This window comes from Crocuta crocuta, unplaced genomic scaffold, assembly GCF_008692635.1.
Source record: "Crocuta crocuta isolate KB4526 unplaced genomic scaffold, BGI_CrCroc_1.0 scaffold180, whole genome shotgun sequence".
In the NCBI taxonomy this organism is placed as follows: domain Eukaryota; kingdom Metazoa; phylum Chordata; class Mammalia; order Carnivora; family Hyaenidae; genus Crocuta; species Crocuta crocuta.
Genome location: NW_027527549.1, coordinates 6,290,179 through 6,314,959, shown reverse-complemented (window position 1 = coordinate 6,314,959; position 24,781 = coordinate 6,290,179). Strand labels below are relative to the sequence as shown.

General features: G+C 39.8%; 2 protein-coding genes across 3 annotated transcripts in view; one reads left to right on the top strand and one right to left on the bottom strand.

Annotated features, from left to right (window-relative positions):
- The first annotated feature begins 4,493 nt into the window (after positions 1-4,493).
- Positions 4,494-23,756, top strand: SEC22B (SEC22 homolog B, vesicle trafficking protein). Its single transcript, XM_077767597.1, has 5 exons — positions 4,494-4,740; positions 13,068-13,177; positions 15,945-16,105; positions 18,017-18,163; positions 21,815-23,756. The coding sequence occupies exons 1-5, from the start codon at positions 4,666-4,668 to the stop codon at positions 21,967-21,969; spliced, it is 648 nt and encodes a 215-aa protein (XP_077623723.1). The 5' UTR covers positions 4,494-4,665; the 3' UTR covers positions 21,970-23,756.
- The window catches only part of LOC144234326 (uncharacterized), an 80,851-nt gene continuing 75,598 nt past the window's right edge, over positions 19,529-24,781 (bottom strand). For both annotated transcript variants that reach the window (XM_077767609.1, XM_077767617.1), the window contains exon 4: positions 19,529-19,744. In XM_077767609.1, coding sequence (XP_077623735.1) covers positions 19,680-19,744 — 65 coding nt within the window. In that variant the 3' untranslated portion in view covers positions 19,529-19,679. The remainder of the gene's footprint in view (positions 19,745-24,781) is intronic.

Genomic DNA, 24,781 nt, shown 5'->3' with positions numbered 1-24,781 from the left:
CAAGTGGGGGAGGGGCAGAGAGAGAGAGGGAGAGAGAGAATCCCAAGCAGGCTCCACACTGTCAGCGCGAAGATCAATGCAGGGCTCAAACTCACAAACCACAAGTGAGAGAGTTTTGTTCACTAATTTCTGGAACACCAGTGTGAGTAGAAAAGAGAGGATCCAATAGAAGGAGTTGTAAGCACATGAGAGGGGGAAGCCAAGCCAACAGTGGCAGTTGTTGAGATAACAGTAGCTAAGATCAGGAGCTTGTAATGGCTGTTAGGAAAACTCGGTCCCCTTAGACTCCACAGAAAGGGAGTAGGAGTGTAGTTCTGAAGGACAATCTAGATGGACACTCAGTCTTTAAAAACAAAACCATCACCGAAGCCTTTTATTCTAGACTAAAGGGTGAGAAGCAGTGGGTTGGGGGTAATGAGAGAGAGACAGAGCCTGATATAACGTAACCTCTACCAACAAACATCATGTTTCTTTTGTTCACCTTTATATAAACCAGTACCTACTATTCCTAGCCCGTGGTGATTGAACAATAAATATTTTTGAATAACTCATTGGATAAATGAAGGGAATGGTTGATGGATAAGTCTTCACTTAGTACAGTACCAGCTGTAAATTGTGCTGTATACAACCGATGAAGTGTTGTCTCGATCTATGAGTATGACATTCATTTCGTCGTTTAGTTGATAAACATTAATTGAGCATTTGCTAGGTTCCAAGTACAGGATACTAGATCCTGGGGCACAACACATAACTACTTTTATGCCCTGAAAGAATTTGAGTTAGAGGCTAATAGAGGAAGAAAGAAATCTGCTAAAATTTTTTGTAATTGAGTAAAATATTTTAGATGCTATCAAAGCTAATCCAAGTATCCCTCTCATCGCCCCCCCCTTTACCCCCGCCATCCCAAACTCCAAGGTATGGATCAGCTGGGCCTGACAAAGTAAGGACACCAGACAGATGCTCTGAAAGAAGTCAGGTAGTTTCTAGAAGGCATGGGCTAGTTTTGCCAAGGCTTCATATTTGCAGCAGGCCACCTAAAGTAGTCATTATTTAAAATAGGGGCCTTCACTTTACTTACAATGCACACTTTGCTCTTTTCTCCACTCCCCTTCCCTCCCCCCCATCTTGACTTTCACTTCGATGTCGCACAGTCTGTGTGGATGACACAGATAAGGTCTGCGAACGAATTCACGAATAAAAAAGACTGATTCCTTGCCTACACCGAGCTCGAACTGTGAGGTTCAGTGAGGGATGATAACTCAAAATAAACCCCAGCACCTACGCTTGTAGACAGGGTTCCCTTCCAACCGGGTGGTGACCGCACGGTGGGGCGTGGCCGAAGGGCGGTCGCCAGGGTGCTAAGCGTCTGACTTCGGCTCAGGTCATGCTCTCATGGTTTGTGAGTTCCAGGAGGGCGGGGCTGTTTTCAATTCCCTGGAGGTAGCCAATGGCCACTAGGGAGGCGGAACTTTATTTTTATTATTATTTTTTTTTACAAATAGTTTATTGTCAAATTAGTTTCCACATAACACTCAGTGCTCATCCCCAAAGTGCCCAGGGAGGCGGAACTTTAAACTGACTGGCATGGAAACCGACCAATCAGAACCTAATCTGGATGACGTGCGGAGAGAGATCAGGAAGGGTTTTGGTGCCGCTGGGGAAATGCGGTCAGGAGGGGGTGGGGGGTGCTTGGGAAAGTGGCTGCTTACTATCCTGTAGGAAAACATTTCAATATTTTAAATAACCAGTTCGGCCAATACTAGTGCGTATGACTGGATATCAATCCAGATAGAGTGGCTATCTATTTTGTCTACCAAGAGCATCACCCCTTTCATAGAAATGCTTTAGTAATGTATGCAGTCATTCAATTCAAACGGGAGCTGCTCTTTACTTGCAGACCTATTTTCTTAAGCAGCATTGTTTGGTCTGTGGGTAAATTCGGTCCACAGATTGCTAAGACTTTTTTACTCATCATCCTTACCTAACTCGTATCTGGCATATTATTAGGCACTCAATAATTGCTTACGAATAAGTGGACAGAAGCCCAATGCGATTGCTTCCTCTGATCTCACTTGTAAAATCTCTGCAACCTTATGACCCTTTAATGGAAAATCTTACCCTGTTTTAGCAGCTTGATTTAAGTTTAGATATATGCTTTACTTCGTTTCTTCAATAAGTTGTAAGAATTTGCTGGCAGCTCTAAGCATGATATTCATGACTTCTGTTTGCTTTTTTTCCTTTTTAGTACAACGTTTATAAGCTCCAAGAGTCCTATATTTTACCATCTCACCATGTTGTTAGGTTTCAGGCAGACAAAGGATATACACAAACTTTATAAATTCTAAAGTTCTAAACAAATATTTGTTGATACCCTTTTCCCATTCAATGTCAAAGACCTGACCACGTTCCATATACTGATCACAGTGTTCACAATTATTACAGTCTTGTATTGACCAAAGGACCAAAGGGCAGAAGCTCAAAGGCAACATCTGTGTGTGAATGACCTGATGCTGATCAAGTCATAAGCCAAAGTCACTCGAATTTCAGAGTTCCTGAGGTTTAAGAGTTGGGAAGTTTCGCACAGAAACAAACTCTGGCCTTCTCCTTATAGCTCATCAGACCTAAGAAGACCACTGTCCTCTCTCTGGAATATTAATTTCAGTGTGTCTAAAGGATATCTGAATCATGTGTGTGTCTAAGAAGAAAAATGTAAAAAGTGTGAGTATGAAAGTTCTTTTAAGAAAGGGTTGCCCCAGTGTGATTCTGTGATTCTATTAATTAATTTTTTTTTGGTTGTAAGTAACAGAATCCAAGCAAAGAAAGGAGGGGGTATTTATTATAAAGAAACAATGGTGATTCATAGAATCCATGAACATAAATGGTTATGGGACTTGGGAAAAGCCTAAAGCTGGGAACTAGAAAGAAGCGGGACTCTTCAAATCTGCTTCTTTGTGCATGCCTGCTATATTCCTCTCTCTCTGCTTCTCTCATCCACATAGCAGTACCTTGTTTAAAATATTTGTATTGTGAATTCCTCATTACTGGAATTATTCCAGCAGAGGATGAATAATCATCATTTGAGACTAGGTAAGAAGGCATGTCCTAGTTGAATGGGAGGGAAGGAAGTTAGATTAAATTATATATATGGGCTATTCTAAGTGTAAGATGCTATGATTTTACCAGCTTAGGCTACCATATATACAAGGATGCCTTCCATTTCACTTTTTGAATGTCTCTGTTAATAGTAACATTGGTTTCTTTGTCTTATCTATATCCCAGTCCTTCATCTTTTGGTCTCATTGGGTGTACCTCCCAAAAGCCTCTCAAGAAATAATATTAGTTTTCTCCCAATAGTTGTAGAGCTGTAGAAAAGGTTTCAAAAGCATGAGCTCTTTAGTTTACAGATAAATACTAAGACAGAGTTGCATCTCTAATAAAAGCACAGGCTTTGGAGTTCAGCCTCAGCTCAAATTTTGTTCCCAATTTTACTAGCTGTGTCACCTTGGAAAAGTTACTCTGAGGTTTTTTCTCCACCTACAAAGGGGGAACCTAATATTAAACAATCTCACTGGGTTATTTGGGTAAATAACTTTTCTCTGTAAAGCAATTTCTGTTTCTATTAACACACACACCAACTTGTAAATGCTTAATGAAGAGTAGTTATTAATACAAGTAATAATAAATGCAACACTTGTATAACTTCTTTCTTTTCGTTTACAAAACCTGTGCTCCTACATTTTCTCAACTATTGTTCACAAAAATCCTGAGAGGCAGATAATATCCTCATTTTAGAAATAGGGACACCAAAAGAGAGAGAGAGAGAGAGAGAGAGAGAGAGAGAGAGAGAGAGAGAGAGAGAGAGATGGTAACACTTCCTCAAACAGAATTATGCACAGGTCATTCCAAAAGGGAGTGAATGCCCAGCTACTAGAAGTTCTAGCAAGGCTACCCTGCCACCTATGATAACGAATGTAGCAGAGATCCCAGCTTTTGGAAGGGTGACTGATTTGGTGATTTCTTGGTCATTTTTTTTCACACATACACTGGATACTTGTTTTTAACTGGAAACTGTTCAAGGATCTGAGGATACAGCATAAACAAAAACAAGCAAGCAAGCAAACAAACAAAAAACCCCAAGCAGAAAAAAAAATCCCTGCCTAGAAATATACAAAGAGAAAATATTATGTATAAAATATGTAATATAGAAAATAGAAAAATGTAAAAACATAGACCTTGATTTTCAAAGTTTTTTTTCCCTACATAAACTCATCTAAGTACCCTTTAACTCCCCCTTTCCTTCCCAGCCTCCTCCCCGCGTTTCAGAAGCTTCTGTTTTAATTTGTGTGCCACACCCCCTCAAGAGTCAAGGCATATTCAAGACCCGTAACCAGAAAAGCGCACCGGGCCTTGGAAGTTTCCGAAGACGGAAGCAGAGACCGCGGAACCAGTGTTCTGGTGGTTGCGGTTCTCGGAGGGAAGCCAATTCCGCGGACCGGTAGTGGAGGGCACCATAGCTTGTTTCCGGCCACCTCAGCGGGAAGCGGAGACGCAGGCAGCTGGATCTTCGGGAACTCATCTAGAGGTGTAACTGCGGTCGCTGCGGAGGAAGTCGGGAGAACGTCTACGGCTGCCGGGCCAGTGTTGGGTCCCCTGTAGCCTGTGAAGATGGTGTTGCTCACGATGATCGCCCGGGTGGCGGACGGGCTCCCGCTGGCCGCCTCGATGCAGGAGGACGAACAGGTGAGCTGTTCTATCCCAGCGCCTCCAAGTCCCTGCCAGAGCTCTGTGCTCGCAGCACCGGATTTTTTCTTAGAACGCAGGAGACCTCTGCGACCTCGCGTGCACCCCCGACCCCTCTGTACTGCTCTTTTTGTCATTTGGCAGCGGAGAAAGTACTTGTTAGAAGAAATCTTTCCTGAAGGCGGAGGTAGATTTTTGCCTTTCCTCTTTTTCTAGGGAAAGACGCTCCGGTGTAGGGCTAGATTCGGCTGATTGAGATCACCCAGTGTTGTGTAACTGAGAGACTTTGTTAAAATTCGAGATTTCTGTTTTTCTGCTGTTATTGAGGCCAGCGGGTCCTGGGAGAAATCAGCTTCTAAGTTCTTCAACGTCTTTCACCGTGGCACTTGATCCTTGACCTAGCTCGATGACATCTTTTGAAAGTGGGTGAGATAATATTGCAACATACAGACACCTGTTTGAAGTTCAGTACAGTACTTTCAAGTTTATGCCCAATTCCTACCTCCTCCAGTAATCCTTACTAAATTCCTACTGTTGGGGTTATAACTTCTGTGTTATATTCCTGTTAGCGCCTTGTGCCTTTATTTTACTATTTTCCTTTGTCTTTATATAAATTGAGATTTCTAGGAGATGATCGGCAGGTCTGGATGATCTTTGTGCTTCTCATAGCTTTTACAGTAGCAGCTTTATGCCAATAGGGGCTCAAAAAATGCATTGAATTGAGGTAAAAACAAGAAAAGCTGCAAATATCATGAAAAGAAGAAGCACTTCCCTTGTGCCTTACACAAGGGAAGTTTCTGGTGTGAGACCGGTTTCTGGAGCAAGGTGGGGAGGACTCTGAAGAAAGGAGGCTGAGAATGAAATTTATGTAATTTATTTAAAGTGCTCAGTTTTAGCTTACTTTCTCACACAACCTAAGTCGTTTAAAAAAAAACCCTCAAGGCCTAAAAAATGAATTCTAGAAAAAACTATTTTGCACATATCTCTTCTTGGATTTTTCATATATTCACGAAAAGAAAAAAACAACCCTTATTGAACACATCAACTATGTCAAGTATGGTGATTATACAGGTTAGAGGACACAGTCCCTACTTTCATGGAGCTTACACTTTAGTGGAAAAGCCAGAAAACGAATAAGCAATTATAGTATTATTGCTATGGAAGAGGAAGAAGGCTCTGTGGTTGAGTGTGGAAAAGGTATCTAGGTTGGTTTTGGGAGATCAGGGAAGTTTTGCCACAAGAAATGACATCTAAGCTGACAGCATTGTCTAGTAATAAGGCTTCTGTTTGGTTATATGCCTTTTTAGGTGTGACTTGGAAATACGTTTATTTTCACTTTAGGAGAATAGTGATGCAGATCACTTAATTGCAGGTTCTTCTAGGTGAAATATTTTCTGCTTATTGCACAAAACAAAGTCTAATCATTGATATGAAATTTGGAAAATATAATGTGCCCTTAATATTCACTTGTGAAATATTTTTTTCTCCCAATTTGTTAAGAATTTTCTAGGACCACTCTGCAGAGGAATGGAGTTTTTAAAATAAATGCAGGAACATGAATTGAGCAAGGGAGATAATGTGGAGAAATTTTCCTTGAAGTATATATGTAGTTTGACTGGGAAATGTTTTCCCCAGGGAGAAATCTGGTCAGTTTATTGCATTAAATGTCAGTGTTGGCAAAGAATACAAAGTGAATTTGAAAGTCTATTTAATGTTAGTAGGTTCTTTATTCTCTGCCTTGATGCTTCTTTGAAAAAGTAATTGATATATTGTTTTGTGTTTCTTAACTGCAAATTAGGTGTTAATCTACCTAGATGGGTTACTTTGTTTAATTGGCAAAGACATTTTTTCACAAAAATATTTTTGTGACGGCAATTCCATAATTATTTCCTTTAGGAATTTGGGCTTCGAATAATAAAGTCTTTACCAAATTTTTAATATCTATAACATTATGGGTCCTAGACTCATTTTTTTTTAGACTCATTTTTATTATGTTAATAGTTTACTGGGGCGCCTGGGTGGCTCAGTCCGTGAGCATCCAACTTGAGCTTGGGTCATGATCTCACAGTTCTTGCGCTTGAGCCCCGTGTCAGGCTCTGTGCCTGACAACTCAGAGCCTGGAGCCTGCTTTGGATTCTGTGCCTCCCTGTCTCTCTGCCCCTCCCCTGCTTGTACTCTGTCTGACTGTCTGTCTCTCTCTCTCTCTCAAAAATAAACATTAAAAAAACAGTATTCAGAACATTTATAGAATGCATACTACATGCCAAGCACTGTGCTAATGCCTATCAAGTATATGATTTAATTCAATCTTCATACCAATCCTATTAGGATAGTTAGTATTATTCTTCCCATTTATTGAGGCATAGAGCTGATAAATTTTTTTTGTATGAGCTGCATAGCTAATAAGTAGTAAAATGGAATTTTTCATCAGTTTTCTTAATGTCAACACTTGATATTTTGGGTCAGGTAGTTATTTGTTGTGGAAACCGGTCTTGTGAGTTGTAGGATGTCTACTAGTATCTCTGGCCTCTGCATCCTAGATGCCAATAGCCCTACCACCACCGCCACCCCTCCAGTTGAGTGATATTCCAAACATTCCAGATGTGATCTGAGGGTGGGAGCGAAGAATCATCCCAGGTTAAGAACCACTCTTTTGTTTTGTTTTTTAATGGTTATTTATTTTGAGAGAGAGAGAGAGAGCAGGGGAGGGGCAGAGAGAGAGGGAGAATCCTAAGCAGGCTCTGAACGAACCGTGACATTGTGACCTGAGCTGAAATCAAGAGTGAGAATGCTTAACCGACTGAGCCACCCAGGCGCCTCAAGAACCACTGGTTTTTAATCAATATTTGTCTGACTTCAGACCAGACTCTTAGTGCCTAACTGGTACACATTACTGCCATGTTCTAAGACTTTTTGGTAATGGACTCTGATAAAGACTTTTTTTTAGGATCTAAGACTAACATTTTAGAAATGGCTATTTCAGCCAAACAGTTTTTATTTTTTAATTTTTTTAAATGTTTATTTTTAAGAGAGAGAGACCAAGTGCAAGTGGGGTAAGGGCAGAGAGAGAGGGAGACACAGAATCCGAAGCAGGCTCCAGGCTCTGAGCTATCAGCACAGAGTCCAATGTGGGGCTTAAACTCCCCAACTGTGAGATTATGACATGAGCCAAAGTCGGACGTTTAACTGACTGAGCCACTCAGGCCCCTCTCTGCCAAATAGTTTTGTAGTCAGTACTTTAATTGTTCAGGCCAAATTATTGAATGTACTTTTTCAATGATTCACACTGATAATAGATACCATATGTTATTAGGTGCCAGTCCTATACAAGCTGCGTTACCACTGGAGATGAACAGGTATTCAGATAAGACAATGGAGAGTAAAATCCAAAAAGTGATGTAGGCAGAGTATCTCATCCACTGTTCCCTCTGTGCTCCACTAGAAGTATCAGCCTAGGGTGGTAGAGAGATGAACTTTTCAAACCTAGACGCTCTGATAATTCTATTTCCTTTCTGTCTACCTTTCTGGTGTGTTTCTGTTTTTGGATGTTTGCATTTCTTCATCTCCCTTTCTGTTCTACCTCAAAATGAAGGTGTTCTCTTTCCTTTTATTTTGGCGCAGCTCTGTGGACTTGAAGATGAGATTTGATCTGACCAAGCATTCAGCAGGGAGCACCAACAAAGCAGATGGTCTGTTGTACATTTAAACTGCTGTGCTCCCGCAATTATTAAGGGTTCATTAGTCTCCTTACTGTAATTGTTTTTAGAGGAAAATGGTTGATTCTTGGTGCTGCTGGCCTTTGACCAGCCAAGTACAGCAGGGATTTAAAAGTGATAAGAGCTTAGCTAAACATTCTTGTAAAGACAAAAGATGGCATGTTCAGCAGCCCTAGGTGATAGCAATAAAAACTGGTTGTGTAGGAAATTTCTACCCTGTGCCCATTATGTTATGTATATAGAACCAAATCCTAAATATGCTATTGGATGACCACAAATTAGTTTCAGGAATTGTCCAGACATTCACATCCATTTCATATCAGATTGCTAAGATGCCTTTCCATTATACTGTATACAGCTTTATCAAGCCTGTTCCAGATGAAGTGGAAAACAGAATGAGGACATGTAATCTGTTTTTAGGTAGTCCAGAGGCTGTGGGCCCTTTGTGACTTTAATCTTGAAAACAAACTGAGGCTGTCTGCAGCGGTGAATATGTTGTTTTGTGAGATCTAGATCAGAGCTGCCACACGGTTTCCTGAGCATTTCCTGTGAATTAGATTTAATATTAAATGGTAAGCTCACCCAGAAATTGGATCTGCTGTTACCGAAGCAGTTTGAACTGTGGAGGGGGAATAGCACGCTTAGGAAAGGAGACAGCAGAGCTAGACTGCCTGGCTTCCGGTTCTTGCCCTAGTCCTTGGACAGATTTCACTTCTCACACAGAAAATGGGCATAATAATCCTAATCTCCTCATAGGGTAGTTGTAAGGGTTTTTTGAGTTCAATTAGGTAAAGGGTTTAGATTTGCTTATTTCTGAAAAAGTTTTTTTCGAGTTCCCTTTTGCCTTTCTTTCTTTCTTTTTTTTTTTTAATGTTTTATTTATTTCTAGGAGAGAGAGAGAGAGAGAGAGACCGCGTGAGCAGGGGAGGGTCAGAGAGAGAGGGAGTCACGGACTGAAACAGGCTCCAGGCTGTCAGTCAGCACAGAGCCCGACGCGGGGCTTGAACCCACGAACCGCGAGATCATGACCTAAGCGAAAGTCGGACACTTAACCGACTAAGCCACCCAGGCGCCCCCGCTTTTGCCTTTCTTAAAGTCCAGACTAGAATTGTAGGTATTCGTGGGTACAGATATGCAAAAAACAGGAATGTGTGAATGAATAATTTTCCCCATTACAGAACTAGCCTGTGCTTATTAAAAAAGGAAAAATGAAAGGACCAAAAGATGTTAATGTTGATTATTATAAAAATCTTTACTTAAATTATATCCATTTTAACATAAAACCTTAATCTTCATGTGTGTGCGTGTATAAAATTAAATGGGTAATGTTCCACCTAGTTTTTTCACTTAGTGTGTAGTGAATATCTTCTCATATCATTAAATATTATACAGTATTTTAATGGCTGTCTAGTGTTCCACTGTATAAATATGTTATTTAACCAATTTCCTATCCAGTTACTGCACATTTGTTTTTTATTTTTACATATACATTTGTAGTTATTTTTTGATGTATATGATGTGTGTGTATATTTTCAAAGATACAGAATTGTTGGATGAAACAATATGTAACATTTTATGACTCTAATACATATTGCAAAATTACCTACCAGAAAGATCGTGCCAGCTCTGTGGTGTCCGGGAACGGTGACACTGAAGGCCCCGGCACTGTAAAATGTTGGTTGGCGTGCCACATTCTCTGTGTAATCTCGGTGTCGTGCACTGGCCATCACTGCTTTGTTCATTACAAATCCCCAATACTGCAGCAGGCATGCTTTGGGACATGGTTTCTTGGGGTCCACACAGTTATGAGTCTCTTTCTCTTCGGTTACAGGGATGTTTACAAAGCTTCTTATAAAGTCAGACGATTTATACCAGTCTTTATTTGACTGACGGGTCTTTTTGTCATTCATTTCTTCAATTGGTTCCTTTAAGGTGCTCGCTTGCCTTCAATTGTCAAAAACACTTTTATTTAACATCAGTGATTCTGGTTATTTTTAGAATACCAATTTCTGAGTTCCACCTCTGAGCTACTGATTTAATCGGTTTAGGGGTAGAGATAGGGCTTGGTTAGTTTTTGTGCAAAACCCCCAAGGGCCTCTAGATAAAGTCAAGGGTGAAACTCATTGATCTATGTGGGTCTTCCTCCTTGGCACTTTAGTAACATTTCCAACTTTATTTACATCCCTTCCATTCACTGCTGCGGGGCCAGATGTCTTTCAAATACCACACACATTGGCATTGGTGAAGCAAATGAATTGGCAAGTACCGTTCATTTAGGAATGCGTGATATTGTGCACTAGTTCAAAGCATGTGATGGTTTTCACTCTACTAGCATATCAGGCATGAAAAAAATATGCAGTACTGGTTAATATAATAATGTTAATATATTATAATGTTAATTACTGTGAAGTATTGTTAATATATAAACACACACATGCATACATATATATTAATATAGAAATAGTTCTTAAGAGTGTTGTAACAAATCATTGCTATAGGGATAGTGCCAAATAAGATAAATCTACAAATTGATACTTCTAGTGGTCTCTGCCTAACTTTCCTGGTTTTCTTCATGTCTATTTACTTCCTTATTCATATTGAAATTTCCAGTTTATCATTTTTCAAAAAAAAGTTTTTTAAATGTTTGTTATTTTTGAGAGAGAGAGACAGAGCACAAGCAGGGGAATGGCAGAGAGAGAGGAGGAGAAATGGAATCCGAAGGAGGCTCCAGGCTCTGAGCTGTTAGCACAGAGCCCGACATGGGGCTGGAACTCACGTACTGTGAGATCATGACCTGATCCAAAGTCAGACACTTAACCAACTGAGGCCCCCAGGCGCCCCTCCAGTTTATCATCTTAAACATGGCGTAGGACCCTATACTTGAACATTTGCTTATCTGCCACTTTCACAATTTTACCATTGCTTCCTTCTTTTTACAGTTAGCTGAGTGGCTCAGTATCTACAATCTAGAATTTTACTAGATCTTACTATTCTACTATCCAGAATTTAAGATTTCGTTTTGCACTTTTTAAAAGTTAGACCTCATATCCAGTCCCTGGGAGAACCTCAAATAAGTGCTTTTTAAATTTAAGCATTTAGTTATTAAACATCTATCAAGAAGAGACTGTGTTCTATTGTTCAATCCAAAATAAAATAATTCCTCTCTATCATGGCAAAAGTCCCCTCTTGCCCCAGTATATGGATGAATAAGTAACATCTATTTTACTTTCCATTCTTTCCCTTTTGGATTTAGTTGGTTAATTAGGTATGATGTGCTCCTTTTGAGATGATACCGGTATTTCTCAGTAGGCTTTTTTCCTTCCCTTTTTTTTTTTAATTAAGCTATTTAGAAATTGTTCATGAAAATACAGTCTGTAATCTATCATCTGAAAATTATTATTTGCAATTTGTATGCGTATATCTCTTTCTTTCCAAACTCGAAACCAAATCAGTTCATTCAGTAAAGAATATTTGAGTTTTCAATCTTGGCCTTACTCTTGCTCATGTTTACCTAGTTGCAGTTACAGTATTCATAGTGATTTGCAGTTATGGGTGCATACATTTAGCTTTACTTAGGTACTGGATACTGTAACACTTCGTGGGCGATTTTGCTTGATGTTGCAGGATAAAAATGAAATTCATCAGTCTGTCCTTCCCAGGGTTTTCTCCTGAGTGTAGAACGAATTGTGCAGTTAAGTGCCAATAACTGCAAGTGAAAGAAGTGAAAGGGGTTAGGAGGAGGTCACCGACCTGAGTGGAAAGAGCACTGGATTGAAAGTCAAGACTGGCTTAAAGGCAGTTGAGTAGTACAATTTGCTTCTTAGCAAATAATGTGATTTTCTTGAACAACTAGGGGTTTGGTCTTCCTTTTTGGTCTAAAAGTAGGGCATTTTTTAAAATGGTTCTTATTAACTTTTTTTCTTTTGAAAATTTTTTCTTTTCCTTTTTTTTAATTTTTTTTATTTTATGTCTTTATTTTGAGAGACAGAGAGCGATCAGGGGAGGAACAGAGAGATGGAGACCCAGAATTGGAGGCAGGCTCCAGGCTCTGAGCTGTCAGCACAGAGCCCGACGTGGGGCTCGAACCCACCGATTGTGAGATCATGACCTGAGCCAAAGTCGGACACTTAACCAACTGAGCCACCCAGGCGCCCCTTTTCCTTTAAAAAAAAAAAAAAATTAATGTTTATTTTGGGGGTGGGGAGAGAGAGAGAGAGAGGGAGACACAGAATCCAAAGCAGGCTCCAGGCTCTGGGCTGTCAGCACAGAGCCCAATGAGGAGATCAAACTCATGAACTGCAAGATCATGACCTGAGCTGAAGTCCGATGCTTAACTAACTGAGCCGCCCAGGTGCCCCTGTTTTTTTTTTAATTTTTCTCAAGTATTCTTTATTTAAGTAATCTCTACACTCAACATGGAGCTCAAACTCAACACCTTGCTTGAGATCAAGAGTCACATGCTTTTTTGACGGAGCCAGCCAGGCGCCCCTGAATCTTACCTTTAATGAAGGACCTTATTTACATAGTGTCCTCATAATATGATGCTTCTCACTAATTGTTGTGGCTGTTTTTTTGTGTGGAAGATTCTTAAATGAAGGTGTCTTCTTTCAGTCTGGCCGGGACCTTCAGCAGTACCAGAGTCAGGCCAAGCAGCTCTTTCGCAAATTGAACGAACAGTCCCCTACCAGATGCACCTTGGAAGCTGGCGCCATGACTTTCCAGTGAGTATATCCTGTCTCCATGTGATCCTTTAAGTGTGAAATGCAGTAAATGTGAGTCACACCTGATAAGAATGGTAACAATTTTTCGGAAGTAAAGAATATTTTAAAAATACAGTCTCTTTATGGAAGGAACTTCCCTGGCTCTAATTCTGCAAAACTGAAATCTTGGTTTGTTTATTCAGTTTGCATACAATAAATTAACTGTTTTATCCTGTGCCTACAATACATGAACCTGCTTTTTCTTCCGTCTAATGAATGCTGTACCCATCATGCAAAAATAGGTAATATTTTGCTTTAGGAGCTTATAGCCAGATGTCTGTAGATTAATACTCTTGCTCAAACATTTACTAACAAGACAACCTTGAACAATGCACATATACCTCACTAAGCCTTAGTGTCCTCTATAAAATAGGGGAAATAGTCATAGTTTGTGAGGATAATTAGGGAATCTATCTATATCTCTTAACATCTTGCTTGGCATATAGAGAATATCACTAACTATTAGTTGTTAGAAAAAAGAAAGTTATAAAAAATAATTTGAGAGCATCACAATCAGTGGTATTAGACAATGCATATAGCTGAGAGAGGGCTCAAAAGGACTTTAAATTATCTGCAAATAATTGGTATTAAATGTTTAATACATGTCAAGTTTGAGGGTGATAAAACAGGAAGGATTAAAAAAGAAAAGAGGACAAGAAGATCAAAGGAAAATAAAAAAGGATTAGCTAAATAATCCTTGCTATTTTAGGAACTCAGATGCTGAGCTTATGTAGACCTGGGAGAGACCTGCTTTGTTTAACTTTAAAGGGGGAAAAATTTCCACTTATCAGAAACAAGCAAGTATACAAAACTAAAATTGAAACAAAACCCTCGCTTGTTGGTTAAGAATGTAATGGATGTTAAGTTTTATAAGGTTTTAATTTGTGTAGTATATGAAACATTTTCTATAAATCTAATTTTCAACATAAAAAATACAGACAATTATATGTATCATTATATAGATAGTATCTTTATCTCTATCATGGGTTAGGAACAAAAGACCTAGAGAATGGAATTGAATTCCTAATGGAATCGAAGAGAGATTTTCTTCTGTTTGTTTCCTTTATAATCTCATCTCATCCTTTATTTCAATCCAAGAGCTATTTATTAAAGGTTTATTCTTTGCCAGACCATATATTAAGTTCTGCCTTCAATGCCCATAGCTACAAGCCCATCTTATTGGTAGAGAGAAACACATTATAAATGACATGCTTTGGGAGTAGAGAGAAAGAGACAATAAATTCCCATTTGTAGGGAGTAAGTTTGAGGAATGGGGCTAAAGGGAGGGAGAATACAGAGAAATTTCATGGAAACAATTATAGTAGAATTGAACATATGAAAATTTCTCCAGATACAGAAAAGAATATTGCAGTTAGAAAACATATACCTGTGGAAGCAGAAGTCTGTGGAGCAGGAGCTGTGGGAGCCTAAGCGTGGAGAAGAGTGTGCTGTTTGGTGTGTTGAGTGTGTGAGAGAGTGCGGCCTACACTGCTCTGGAGGCCACAGATACTGTACCAAGGAGTGTGATTTTGTCTTATGGGTAGTAGAGAACCCTGAGAGTTTTTAAGCAGAGTAATATGGTTATATTTATGTGGTTATAATAAACTTGTAGTTGAGAAGATGGTCTAGACCAAAGATGAGGAGACCAGTTGGTTCAGATCCCAGACACATCAGTATCGTCATCACCACCACCGTTACCGCCTGAGAGGTCCTGCAGTGGCACGCTGTGCTCGGTGGGGTCCCAGGATGCCTGAGGAGCACGCAGCAAGGGTCGGGATAGGGTGTGTGTACTGCTTTGGGCCCCTAAAGTCCTACTGAAACTAATGGCCTGATTTTATTTGATGTGCATATTGATCTGAATATAATTATTGCTGAAACAAAGAGGACTGTGGTTAAAGAGACATTGAACATCACAGAGTAACCTAACCTCTTTCTGAGACAGCTCAGACACGGAACCCCTTCCAGAGTGCCAGGGAGCTCACTCTCAAGGGGGAAGTCAGTTCTGTTATTGGCTAATATCTGACATTGGATGGTTGATACAGAGCTCTAGTCTGGAAATGAGGGAATGTTATTTGTCCTGAGGTCATTATCTTTACCCAGTAAACATTGTGGCATTAACTTCCAACTTTGAAATATCCACAAAAGTTTCCATTTCCACTCTTTCTCTTATAGCTAGAAGGAAGTTAAGTATGTATATACTAGTTTCTATACATAGTCCAAAGGTAGATGGGGGTGCCTCGGTGGCTCAGGTGAGTTCAAGTTATTTGTGAGTTCAAGCCTCGTGTTGGGCTCCATGCTGACAGAGCAGAGCCTGCTTGGGATTCTCTTTCTCCCTTTCTCTTTGCCTCTCCCTGCCCCTTCCCTGCATGCAGGCACACACTCTCTCTCTCTCTCAAAAATAAACAAAAAAGAAGGTGGATGGAGTTACGACTCTTGAGTTTTCAAGAGAAAGTCTTAGGTATTAAGATATTTTAGCTGGATTATATAATAAATAAGTATAAACATGTTTAAATACTCCTTTTGGAATATAATTTTAATAATGGGAAGATGTTTGCTTTTTGATTCCAAGGATTTGTGGTTTGAAATTGATTTTGATTTAGTTAGCTTCAAAGGGCTTAGGCTAGAATATTTCCAGAAGTCTGTAAGGCACGAAGAGTCTGTTTCAAATTGTTGAAGGTATTGTTATTCTCCAGACAACTCTTTATTTTCTTTTTTTGTGTCCCTCCAGCTACATTATTGAGCAGGGAGTTTGTTATCTGGTTTTGTGTGAAGCTGCCTTTCCTAAGAAACTGGCTTTTGCCTACCTAGAAGATTTGCACTCCGAGTTTGATGAGCAACATGGGAAGAAGGTGCCCACTGTGTCTCGGCCCTACTCCTTTATTGAGTTCGGTAAGTTTTTGTCCCTCATCCCTGTATCAAGAGAGCAAACAATATGGAGAAGCTCTTTGTTACACTGCTTGATTCTGACACATTTTTTTCCCCTAATGTTTACCTACTGAAGTTTTGGATTATCTCTTCCATTCCACCTTTTTGTGCTTTTGAATGAATGAGAGTTCCTTCTTGTAAGTAATTTTCTATAGTCTAGTTTTTTCCTTAGAATTTGTTACCTTTTGCCCTTTTTTGTGATTTGGTTTGATTCTTCATCAGAGTCAAGAACTATGCTTAAACATCTATTTGATTGTCACACAGTAGCTGAGTTCTTTCCCCCAAACCACACACATAAACACACACACACACACACACACACACACACACACACAGAGTCACAGTAAGGTTCATTTTTTGGAGATCAGAATTTAGAAATCAGAAAGAATGGCATTTTATTTCTTTTAGATCCTCTAATTAAAAAAATTACTGGAAGAGGTATGGTATTGGGAATAACATTTACTGCATGCAGAAATAGTGAGCATGGGTGTCTATATTTGCACAGTAATTATAGAAAGACTCATTCCTTTGATGGCAGTAAATCAAAGGAAATGTCTTGGGTGCCCTAAGTAGAGGAAGTGAGAATAAGTATGGTTAGAATAAGTATGGCTAAAATATTACTGGTATTTTTAGTTAAGAAAGAAATTGATTTTACTGTTTCTGAATTTCTGAAATATTTCCATTTTGCTAGATAAATGGTCATCTTACCTCTTAGAAATAAAGGAAATTTAGGAAAACACTCCAGTGTTTCATAACTACAGACTCCCCAAGTGCTAATCTTTATAATGTCTGGTTTTTCACATTTTATTTTTGAAGATAATAGAGGTCCAGTAAACCCAAGAAAATGGTAAAACTGCTATGACAAGGTCACACAGGAAATAGTTGATACACTCAAGTTAGCTTAAAGGCTTATGTATGAATGGGCGTTAGGTGAACTGGGAGGTACAGTAACACAGTAAGTGTTTCCATCCCCAGGCCTGAAGGAATAAGAGAAAGGAGCAGTTTCTGGAACTGCAAAGGAGAACATTTATAGGGAAGGTCATCTTGAAAGGAGCAGTTCTTCTTCGAGGAGGGGTACTGCCAGCCCAGGGTGACGTCTTGGGGGGAGCTCAGGGAACAAATACTCTGACGTCACTAGCTGCTCTCCTGCTCTCCTCTTGGGGTTCCCCCATTGGTCAAACCTAAACCAGAAGCTCCGGGACAAGGAGCCCACGATGTAGTCCATGTAGGTCAGCTGCCCAAGGCAAAAAGGTTGGTGCAGAGGGTAGAGAGGAGTCTAGAGAGGCAAATGAAAGGTATCTATCACCTATCACTTGAGAAAATGCCAAAGTTGAAAATAGGTGTGAGAAATGCAGACGTGTGCTAAACATGAATAACTGCAGCTTATAGTGCTATTTTGGGAAACTCCCCATCACATGTTTGCTTTACCTGAAGTTTCAAAACAGAGTGAAATTAGGAATGTATGTTAANCCTAACTTTTAATATAGACTAACTATTGCCATGTTAACCTATAGTAATGCTACTTTGTTGTCAGGATCCTTTTCAGGAATGTAAAACCCTAAGGATCCTCAGGACAAGCAGGAAAGCAGGTTTGAAAATACCTGCTTTCAGGAAAGGCTTATTATAGTGGGTGTTAATTTCCCTAAGGGCCCTGATTTCTAATTTGAAGGTGTGCAGGGGACATTTCTCCTGACTGGTCGTCTGTTCTTTACATTTTACAAATGAAGAAATCAAATCTCAAATTTTGATGCCTATCCAAGAGCTTGGTTAGCTATGGACAGTTGCAGATCCAGGACTAAACTCGGGACTCCTGTCCCCTACATCAGTACTTTGATGGGCAAGATTGTTAATGGTGTCTTTTCCTCATTATCCTAGATACCTACATTCAGAAAACCAAGAAGCTTTACATTGACAGCCGCGCTCGGAGAAACCTAGGCTCCATCAACACCGAATTGCAAGATGTGCAGAGGATCATGGTGGCCAATATTGAAGAAGTATTACAGCGGGGAGAAGCACTCTCAGGTATCTTAACCATTAAGGGTCCTATAGCTTGCTTCTCAGTCCTCAGCAAGATTGGTTATTTTGGGATATGTTTTTCAGTGTCAGACTCTATCTAGTACTGTTAAGATGGGGAACCTGGGTGACTCACTCAGTTAAATGTCTAACTTTGGCTCAGGTCATGATCTCGTGGTCTGTGAGTTCAAGCCCCATGTCAGGCTCTGTGCTCTCAGCTCAGAGCCTGGAGCCTGCTTTGGATTCTGTGTCTCTCTGCTCCTCCCCTGCTCACACTCTGTCTGTCTCTCTCTCTCTCACTCTCTCAAAAATAAGGATTTAAAAATTAAAAAGAATTCATCTTTCAGAAATAGATTACATTAGGAGTGCCTGGGTGGCTCAGTTGGTTATGCATCTGATTTTGACTCAGGTCATGATCTCGTGGTTCATGAGTTTGAGCCCCTCCTTGGGTGAGCTCAAGCCCTGCCTTGGGAGTCTTTCTCTGTCTCTCTGTCTGTCTGTCTGTCTGTCTCTCTCAAAAACAAACAAACAAACAAACAAATTAATTAAAATAAATAAGATAAAATAAAAATAATCAAAAAGAGAAATAGATTACGTTACAAAACTTCCTATATGATATGTTTTTTCCTAGAATGATTAGGTTTTGTTGAGTTGGAACAGTGTGAAGGTCTCATTCCATATCAGAAGCAATTTCTTCTACCAAGATATTTACAACATTAAGCAAACATTTACAGAAACACTTACATAAATTAAGAGAAATGAAAAGAATGAGAGGAAATTGTCAAAGTGGTTTCCTGACTAGCCACTGTGGGAGACTTTATTGCTGCCAGATCAAATGTTATAAAATGCCATTTTCATCAAGGCATTCCTCTGCTGAAAAGCTTCTAAAATCTTTGACTACAAGATAAGATCTAGTTTGGTTTCAACTTACTTTTCGTTCTTACTGAGTGCTTGTAATGTGCAAGGCATTGTGTTCTCAGTAATGGAAGATAAGGAGGGTGCAGACTTCTTTCAGGCTCCCTAGTTCATATTCTGCCTCAGCCGGTCAGCTTCCACACCATCCTGGACCTGTTCTTTAAGATCCAGGTAAGAACTACCACTTTCGAGAAGCCTTCCCTGGTCCCCATAGCCCACATCACGTTAGCCTCTTTTGTCCTTTAAACTTCTAAGGCACTTCGCTGTGTAATGGCTTTTTTTTTTTTTTAAAGCACATAATGAGTGTGTGTACATGTTTACTTATTTACCTAATTTGCCTTTTAAAAAAACCCATATGTATATATATACCTAATGTTTAAATGTTACCTATGTGTTTAATGTACTCATAAAGGTAGTGTTTATTTCATATCTATCTCATATACTTTTATTTCTTTCACAGTAGGGATCACAAATAGATGTTTCCATCAGTGTGTCTCGAACTCACCCTTGTGACATGCATGCGTACATGGGTCTTCGTTTGTTATGAACTGCAGACTGTAGCCTTTATGTCAGTAGTCAGCCATTGTCCCAGCACGTAGCTTCACAGTCTTTAAGCATCAAATTTTGGGTGAGTGGGTCTGTAAATTTTCATCATAACAGACTTACAGTTTTGACCTGGGATAAAGTAGATCAACACAGGAATTTTTCTTAAATCCAGAATTTATATATTGGTCAGTTTACCAAAAGTGTAAAAGGATTCTCTTCTAGCGCTGTGCTGGTTACTACAAAGCTGATATGCTGATTGAAAAAGACATTAGATCTTTGAACAGCGTGGGGGTCAGGAACTCTGCATATAACTTCTGATTTCCCAAAAACTTAACTAGTAATAGCCAACTGTTGATTGGAAGCCTTACCCATAATAACATAGATAGTCAATTAACACGTTGTTTTGTATGTTACACATATTACAGACTGTATTCTTTCGATAAAGTAAGTTAGAGAAAAGAAAATGTTATTAAGAAAATTACAAAGTACACCTACAGTATTCTATAAAAAAAAATCCATGTGTAAATGGAACTTGCACAGTTCAAACCCATGTTGTTTAAGGGTCAACTGTACCTTTCTAATCTTCTAAGAAAAAAAATTTTTTTAATGTTTATTTTTGAGAGAGAGAGAGTGCGCGTAAGTGGGGGTGGGGCAGGAATTCTCTTACTATTGCTTGTTTCCTATGACCTAATATTTGTTCCGCTGCCCAGTTATTCTCAGCAGATTTAGATTCGCTTAGCAAATATTTATTTATTGAGCACTAACTATTGCCAGACCCTCTTCTGGGCCCTAGGGATATAGCCATAGACACAACGGTTAAAAACCTCAGTCTGATGAAGTGTCCAGTTTAGTAGACTGGCTGGAAAGATTCCTCACAGCATTGTCATGGTTATTTCTCATCTTCTAACTGTTTTCTTGTGTGACTAAGAGTTTTTCTTGCAGAGCAAATTACTAATTTACAAGTGGCTGTCATGCCTGTGTCATTAAGTAATAGCACATTTCTCAACCAATTCAGTCTATGTTAAGCAACTCCAAATATTCCAGAAGTATTCTCTAAAGAACAAATTCATATTGCAAAATAGTTTCTTTAAAAAAAATTTAAAGAAGTAAAATGATCAAAACTCATTTATGTCACATCGAGAATTTGTTTTTATTACTAAAATATGTCATGTATTTTAGTCCAGTCTAGCTTGTGTGTCTCTGGCTGTTTCTCTAAGTGCTCAGTTAACCGTTATAACAGCATTACAAATGTCCTTTTAGAAGAAGAAAACTTTGTAAAAGGTTCTGAAAAGCTTAATTTGGCAGGTGTTCGCTAGCACCTGTGATTATGTTTTGGTTACAAGACAACTTTCCTTTGTCTGTTGAAGCATAATTTCTGGTAGAATCACAATAGTCTTTACCGCTGGAGAATCTTGGGAATTTGGGAACAGTCAACTTTGAGATATAGCTCAGTACTCAGTTTCTGAGTTTTCTGGTTACCTGAGTCTTATCTTACATGGATTATCATTTTTTCAAAATATGAGAGGATAAGATGTAGACCATTAAAAGGTGATGAAGATGATTATTTTCAGCTAGCATTTATCAAAGTCTTACCATATGCAGGCATTGTACTCACTTGCCAGGCATGCTCGTGCACTTAGAATCCTAGGATACAGTTAGTGTTGTTATCCTCCCTTTATGCAGATGACAAAACTGGGTCATGGTAGAGCCCAATGTCACACAGCTGGTGCAGCCAAGATTTGAACCAAAGAGTCTGAGGCCAGAGCCAGCGCTCTGAACCGCCTGACTGTATAGCCTCAAGAGTCTGCACATACCGTGGTCTGATAATCTTTTTTAATGTTTATTTATTTTTGAGAGATAGAGACATGGAATCCGAAGCAGGCTCCAGGCTCTGAGCTGTCAGCACAGAGCCCGACCTGGGGCTCGAACCCACGAATGTGAGATCATGACCTGAGCTGAAGTCAGGCGCCCAACCGACTGAGCCCCCCGGGCGCCCCTGTTCTGATTACTTTAAGACGCATTGTGGATCTTACAGTGCATCAGGATCATGGATTAACCAGGATATGCAACCTAACCTTTAAAATAAAAATAATTTAAGCATCATGGTTGTTTGGCATAGTGCCACGATTTAAGTTATTTTTGTCTTAATACATTAGAACAAGGACTAATTAATGTTTTCTTTTTTTTCCTCTTTGACAGCATTGGATTCAAAGGCTAACAATTTGTCCAGTCTGTCCAAGAAATACCGCCAAGATGCGAAGTACTTGAACATGCGTTCCACCTACGCCAAACTTGCAGCAGTTGCTGTATTTTTCGTCATGTTAATAGTGTATGTGCGATTCTGGTGGCTGTGAAGTAGTGAGTCCGGTCACTGGCAAGGGTGAACCTAGAACCCGGCAGGTGTATGTTTTCAGGAAGCTGAGCTCACAGAGATGTGTATTAGAATTCCATGTGGAACTTCTGCCTCTAAGGACCTTGCAAGAAAAGACATGTCCTGAAAATGAAATGTTACACCTCATTTAAGGAAGCTTACCCCTTTGTAGAAAGTCTCTTCTGGGGGCAGAGGCTTTCTCTGGGTGCTAAGCTATATATGTTAGGGAACAGTAGGTTGTTTTCTTTCGTTTTTTCCCTCCCAGTGTTTTTACATTTTTAAAACAGCACTGAGTGGGCCACTTCTTTTCTAAGGGAGCCTTGACTGAGATCTGGCCTAGCCAGCCTGTGCTAGCGACGGTCTGCAGTTCCTTCAGAAACGGCAGCCCTTTGGGAAGTTTTCTGACTCTGTCTGATCGACATTCCTTTTGTTGGTGACTTTTGTGATTTGCAGTAATCCAAGTTTTCGAGGGCCTCGTAAACGATTCCACTCTGTGGAGGCTAACTGTTGTGCCGCGAAGACTGCGTCTGTCGGCCCCTGTAGGGAGTTAGCCTTCGCTCTTTCCCTTTCATGATATTTTGCTTATTGCACAACTGCTTTAGGGTTAAACGAATTATATTAAGATGCCTTGACACTATATTATAGCACTCCTTGATTAAGAAGCTAACATGTTTTCTGTCATTTACTCCTTAAAAGACTTCACTTTAGTTTGGGACATTCTTAATTTTGTTTTGCAGCATCTGGTTTATATTAATATAAGAGTAAATCTAACACACGGATAGCCAGAAGCCCCTGATTAACGGGAAGAAAGGCCCAGCTCATCACTGCAGCTCTGTCCTGCCCCCTTTTACTTTCTCCGCTGTGGTTTCTTCCCTCTCGTTTCCTCCTCCTGACATTTCAAAAATTCCCCTGCACCCGGTAGTTTTGCGTCCCGTAAGCGTCCTCTCAGGATATTCTCAAACTTCAAAATGGAAAACGTTCAGCCGTGTAGTTCAGTTTAAGTTTTTACAGAGCAACTACTCAAACAACTAGATACGTTCACCCAAGAAGGTCTCTGAGAACACCTTGTACCTGCTTCCGTTTCTGTAAATTCTCTGAGAATGTTCTAGAGATAGAGAACTCATTCACAATGGCTTCTGTTAACAAATAAAAGTACCTATGATTTTTCCCTCCTTTGCTCAGGGATAATGGGGGTTTCCTTTTACCTTCTGAGGTAGAATTTTTTAAATGGGGAGAAGAGGCCTTTTGAATATTGTCACAAGGGGCTACAGTATAAACTAGAACTTACACGTACCGCACATGTTTCGTTCAGTTGTACAGGAAAATGAGCCAACTTCTTCACATCTTTGGAGAGAACTTTAACTAGTAAACAATTTTATAACTAAGAGATCGTTTACTGTCCCAATTCCTGATAGAGGGGAGAAAAAAACCCTGTTTCCTTATAACAAAGCAAGAAGTGGCTTGTAAATTCCTGATAATTTACAGAATTAGAAAAAATTTTTTCTTTCCATTTTGGACCTAAATCCGCCAATTGGAGTATGTGCATGAAACATGAAGTTACTTTTTATAGAGAATAAGTGCTTTTAAGTCCCTAAAGAGGCTTGTCCCTAAAGTAATTCTGTTGGTAAGAAAAGCCTGACAGTCTGAAAACCTGAGTAGTGGTCCCGTAGCATTTGGTTCTTCTGTAGGAGTGGAGAGCGGCAGCTCGCTGTTGAGAGTTGCATGCAGCAACCAAGTGGTCAGCAATGAAATAAATACTTCTAGAATGTTCCCTTCAGTGTGACGTTTTGTTCTTTAGTTATTTTATGGGTACATGGGTACGCATAGTTTTCTGGGTGCATTTCTGCCTAATCTCAGTAGTTAATTAAAAAATGAGAAGGGGAGCAGAATGATGAAGAAAGGAGTGAGAAAGTGGCTTAATGTTATGATGGTTGAGAAATGACAGAAGGAGACTGCCATAACAGTGCTCCTGCTTCTGTTCAATGTAGTGGGAGGGTCTGACTAGATGAAGTGTGTCAGCAAGTAAACAGGCATCTAAAATAGAATGTGATAAGTACTATCTAGGGTCAGGGGGGGCGTGTTAAGGAAGGACACCTACTTTACTTTGGGAAGAAGAATGAGGTATTCCAGAAAGAGTCCATAGCTTGTGCAACCTTGAGTAAAACAGTGAGCCCCCCCTCCTACTGTTGGTGGAAATATAAACTGGTGCAGCCCCTCTGGAAAACAGTGTGGAGGTTCCTCAAAAAATTAACAATAGAACTCCCCTCTGACCCAGCAGTAGCACTGCTTGGAATTTACCTGAGGGATACAGGAGTGCTGATGCATAGGGGCACATGCACCGTAATGTTCATAGCAGCGCTTTCAAGAGTAGACAAATCATGGAAACAGCCTAAATGTCCATCAACTGACAAATGGATCAAGATGTGGTTCATCTATACGATGGAATACTACATGGCAATGAGAAAGAATGAAATCTGGCCATGTGTAGCAACATGGATGGAACTTGAGGGTGTTATGCTGAGCGAAATAAGTCAGGCAGAGAAGGACAGATACCATATGTTTTCACTCATAAGTGGAACGAGAAACTTAACAGAGGACCATGGAGGAGGGGAAGGGGAAAATAGTTGGGGAGAGGAAGAGAGGCAAACCATGAGAGACTTGAATACTGAGAACAAACTGAGGACTGATAGGGGAAGGGGGATGATGGACATGGAGGAGGGCACTTGTTGGGGTGAGCACTGGGTGTTCTATGGAAACCAACTTGACAATAAACTGTAAAAGGAAAGGAAAAAAGC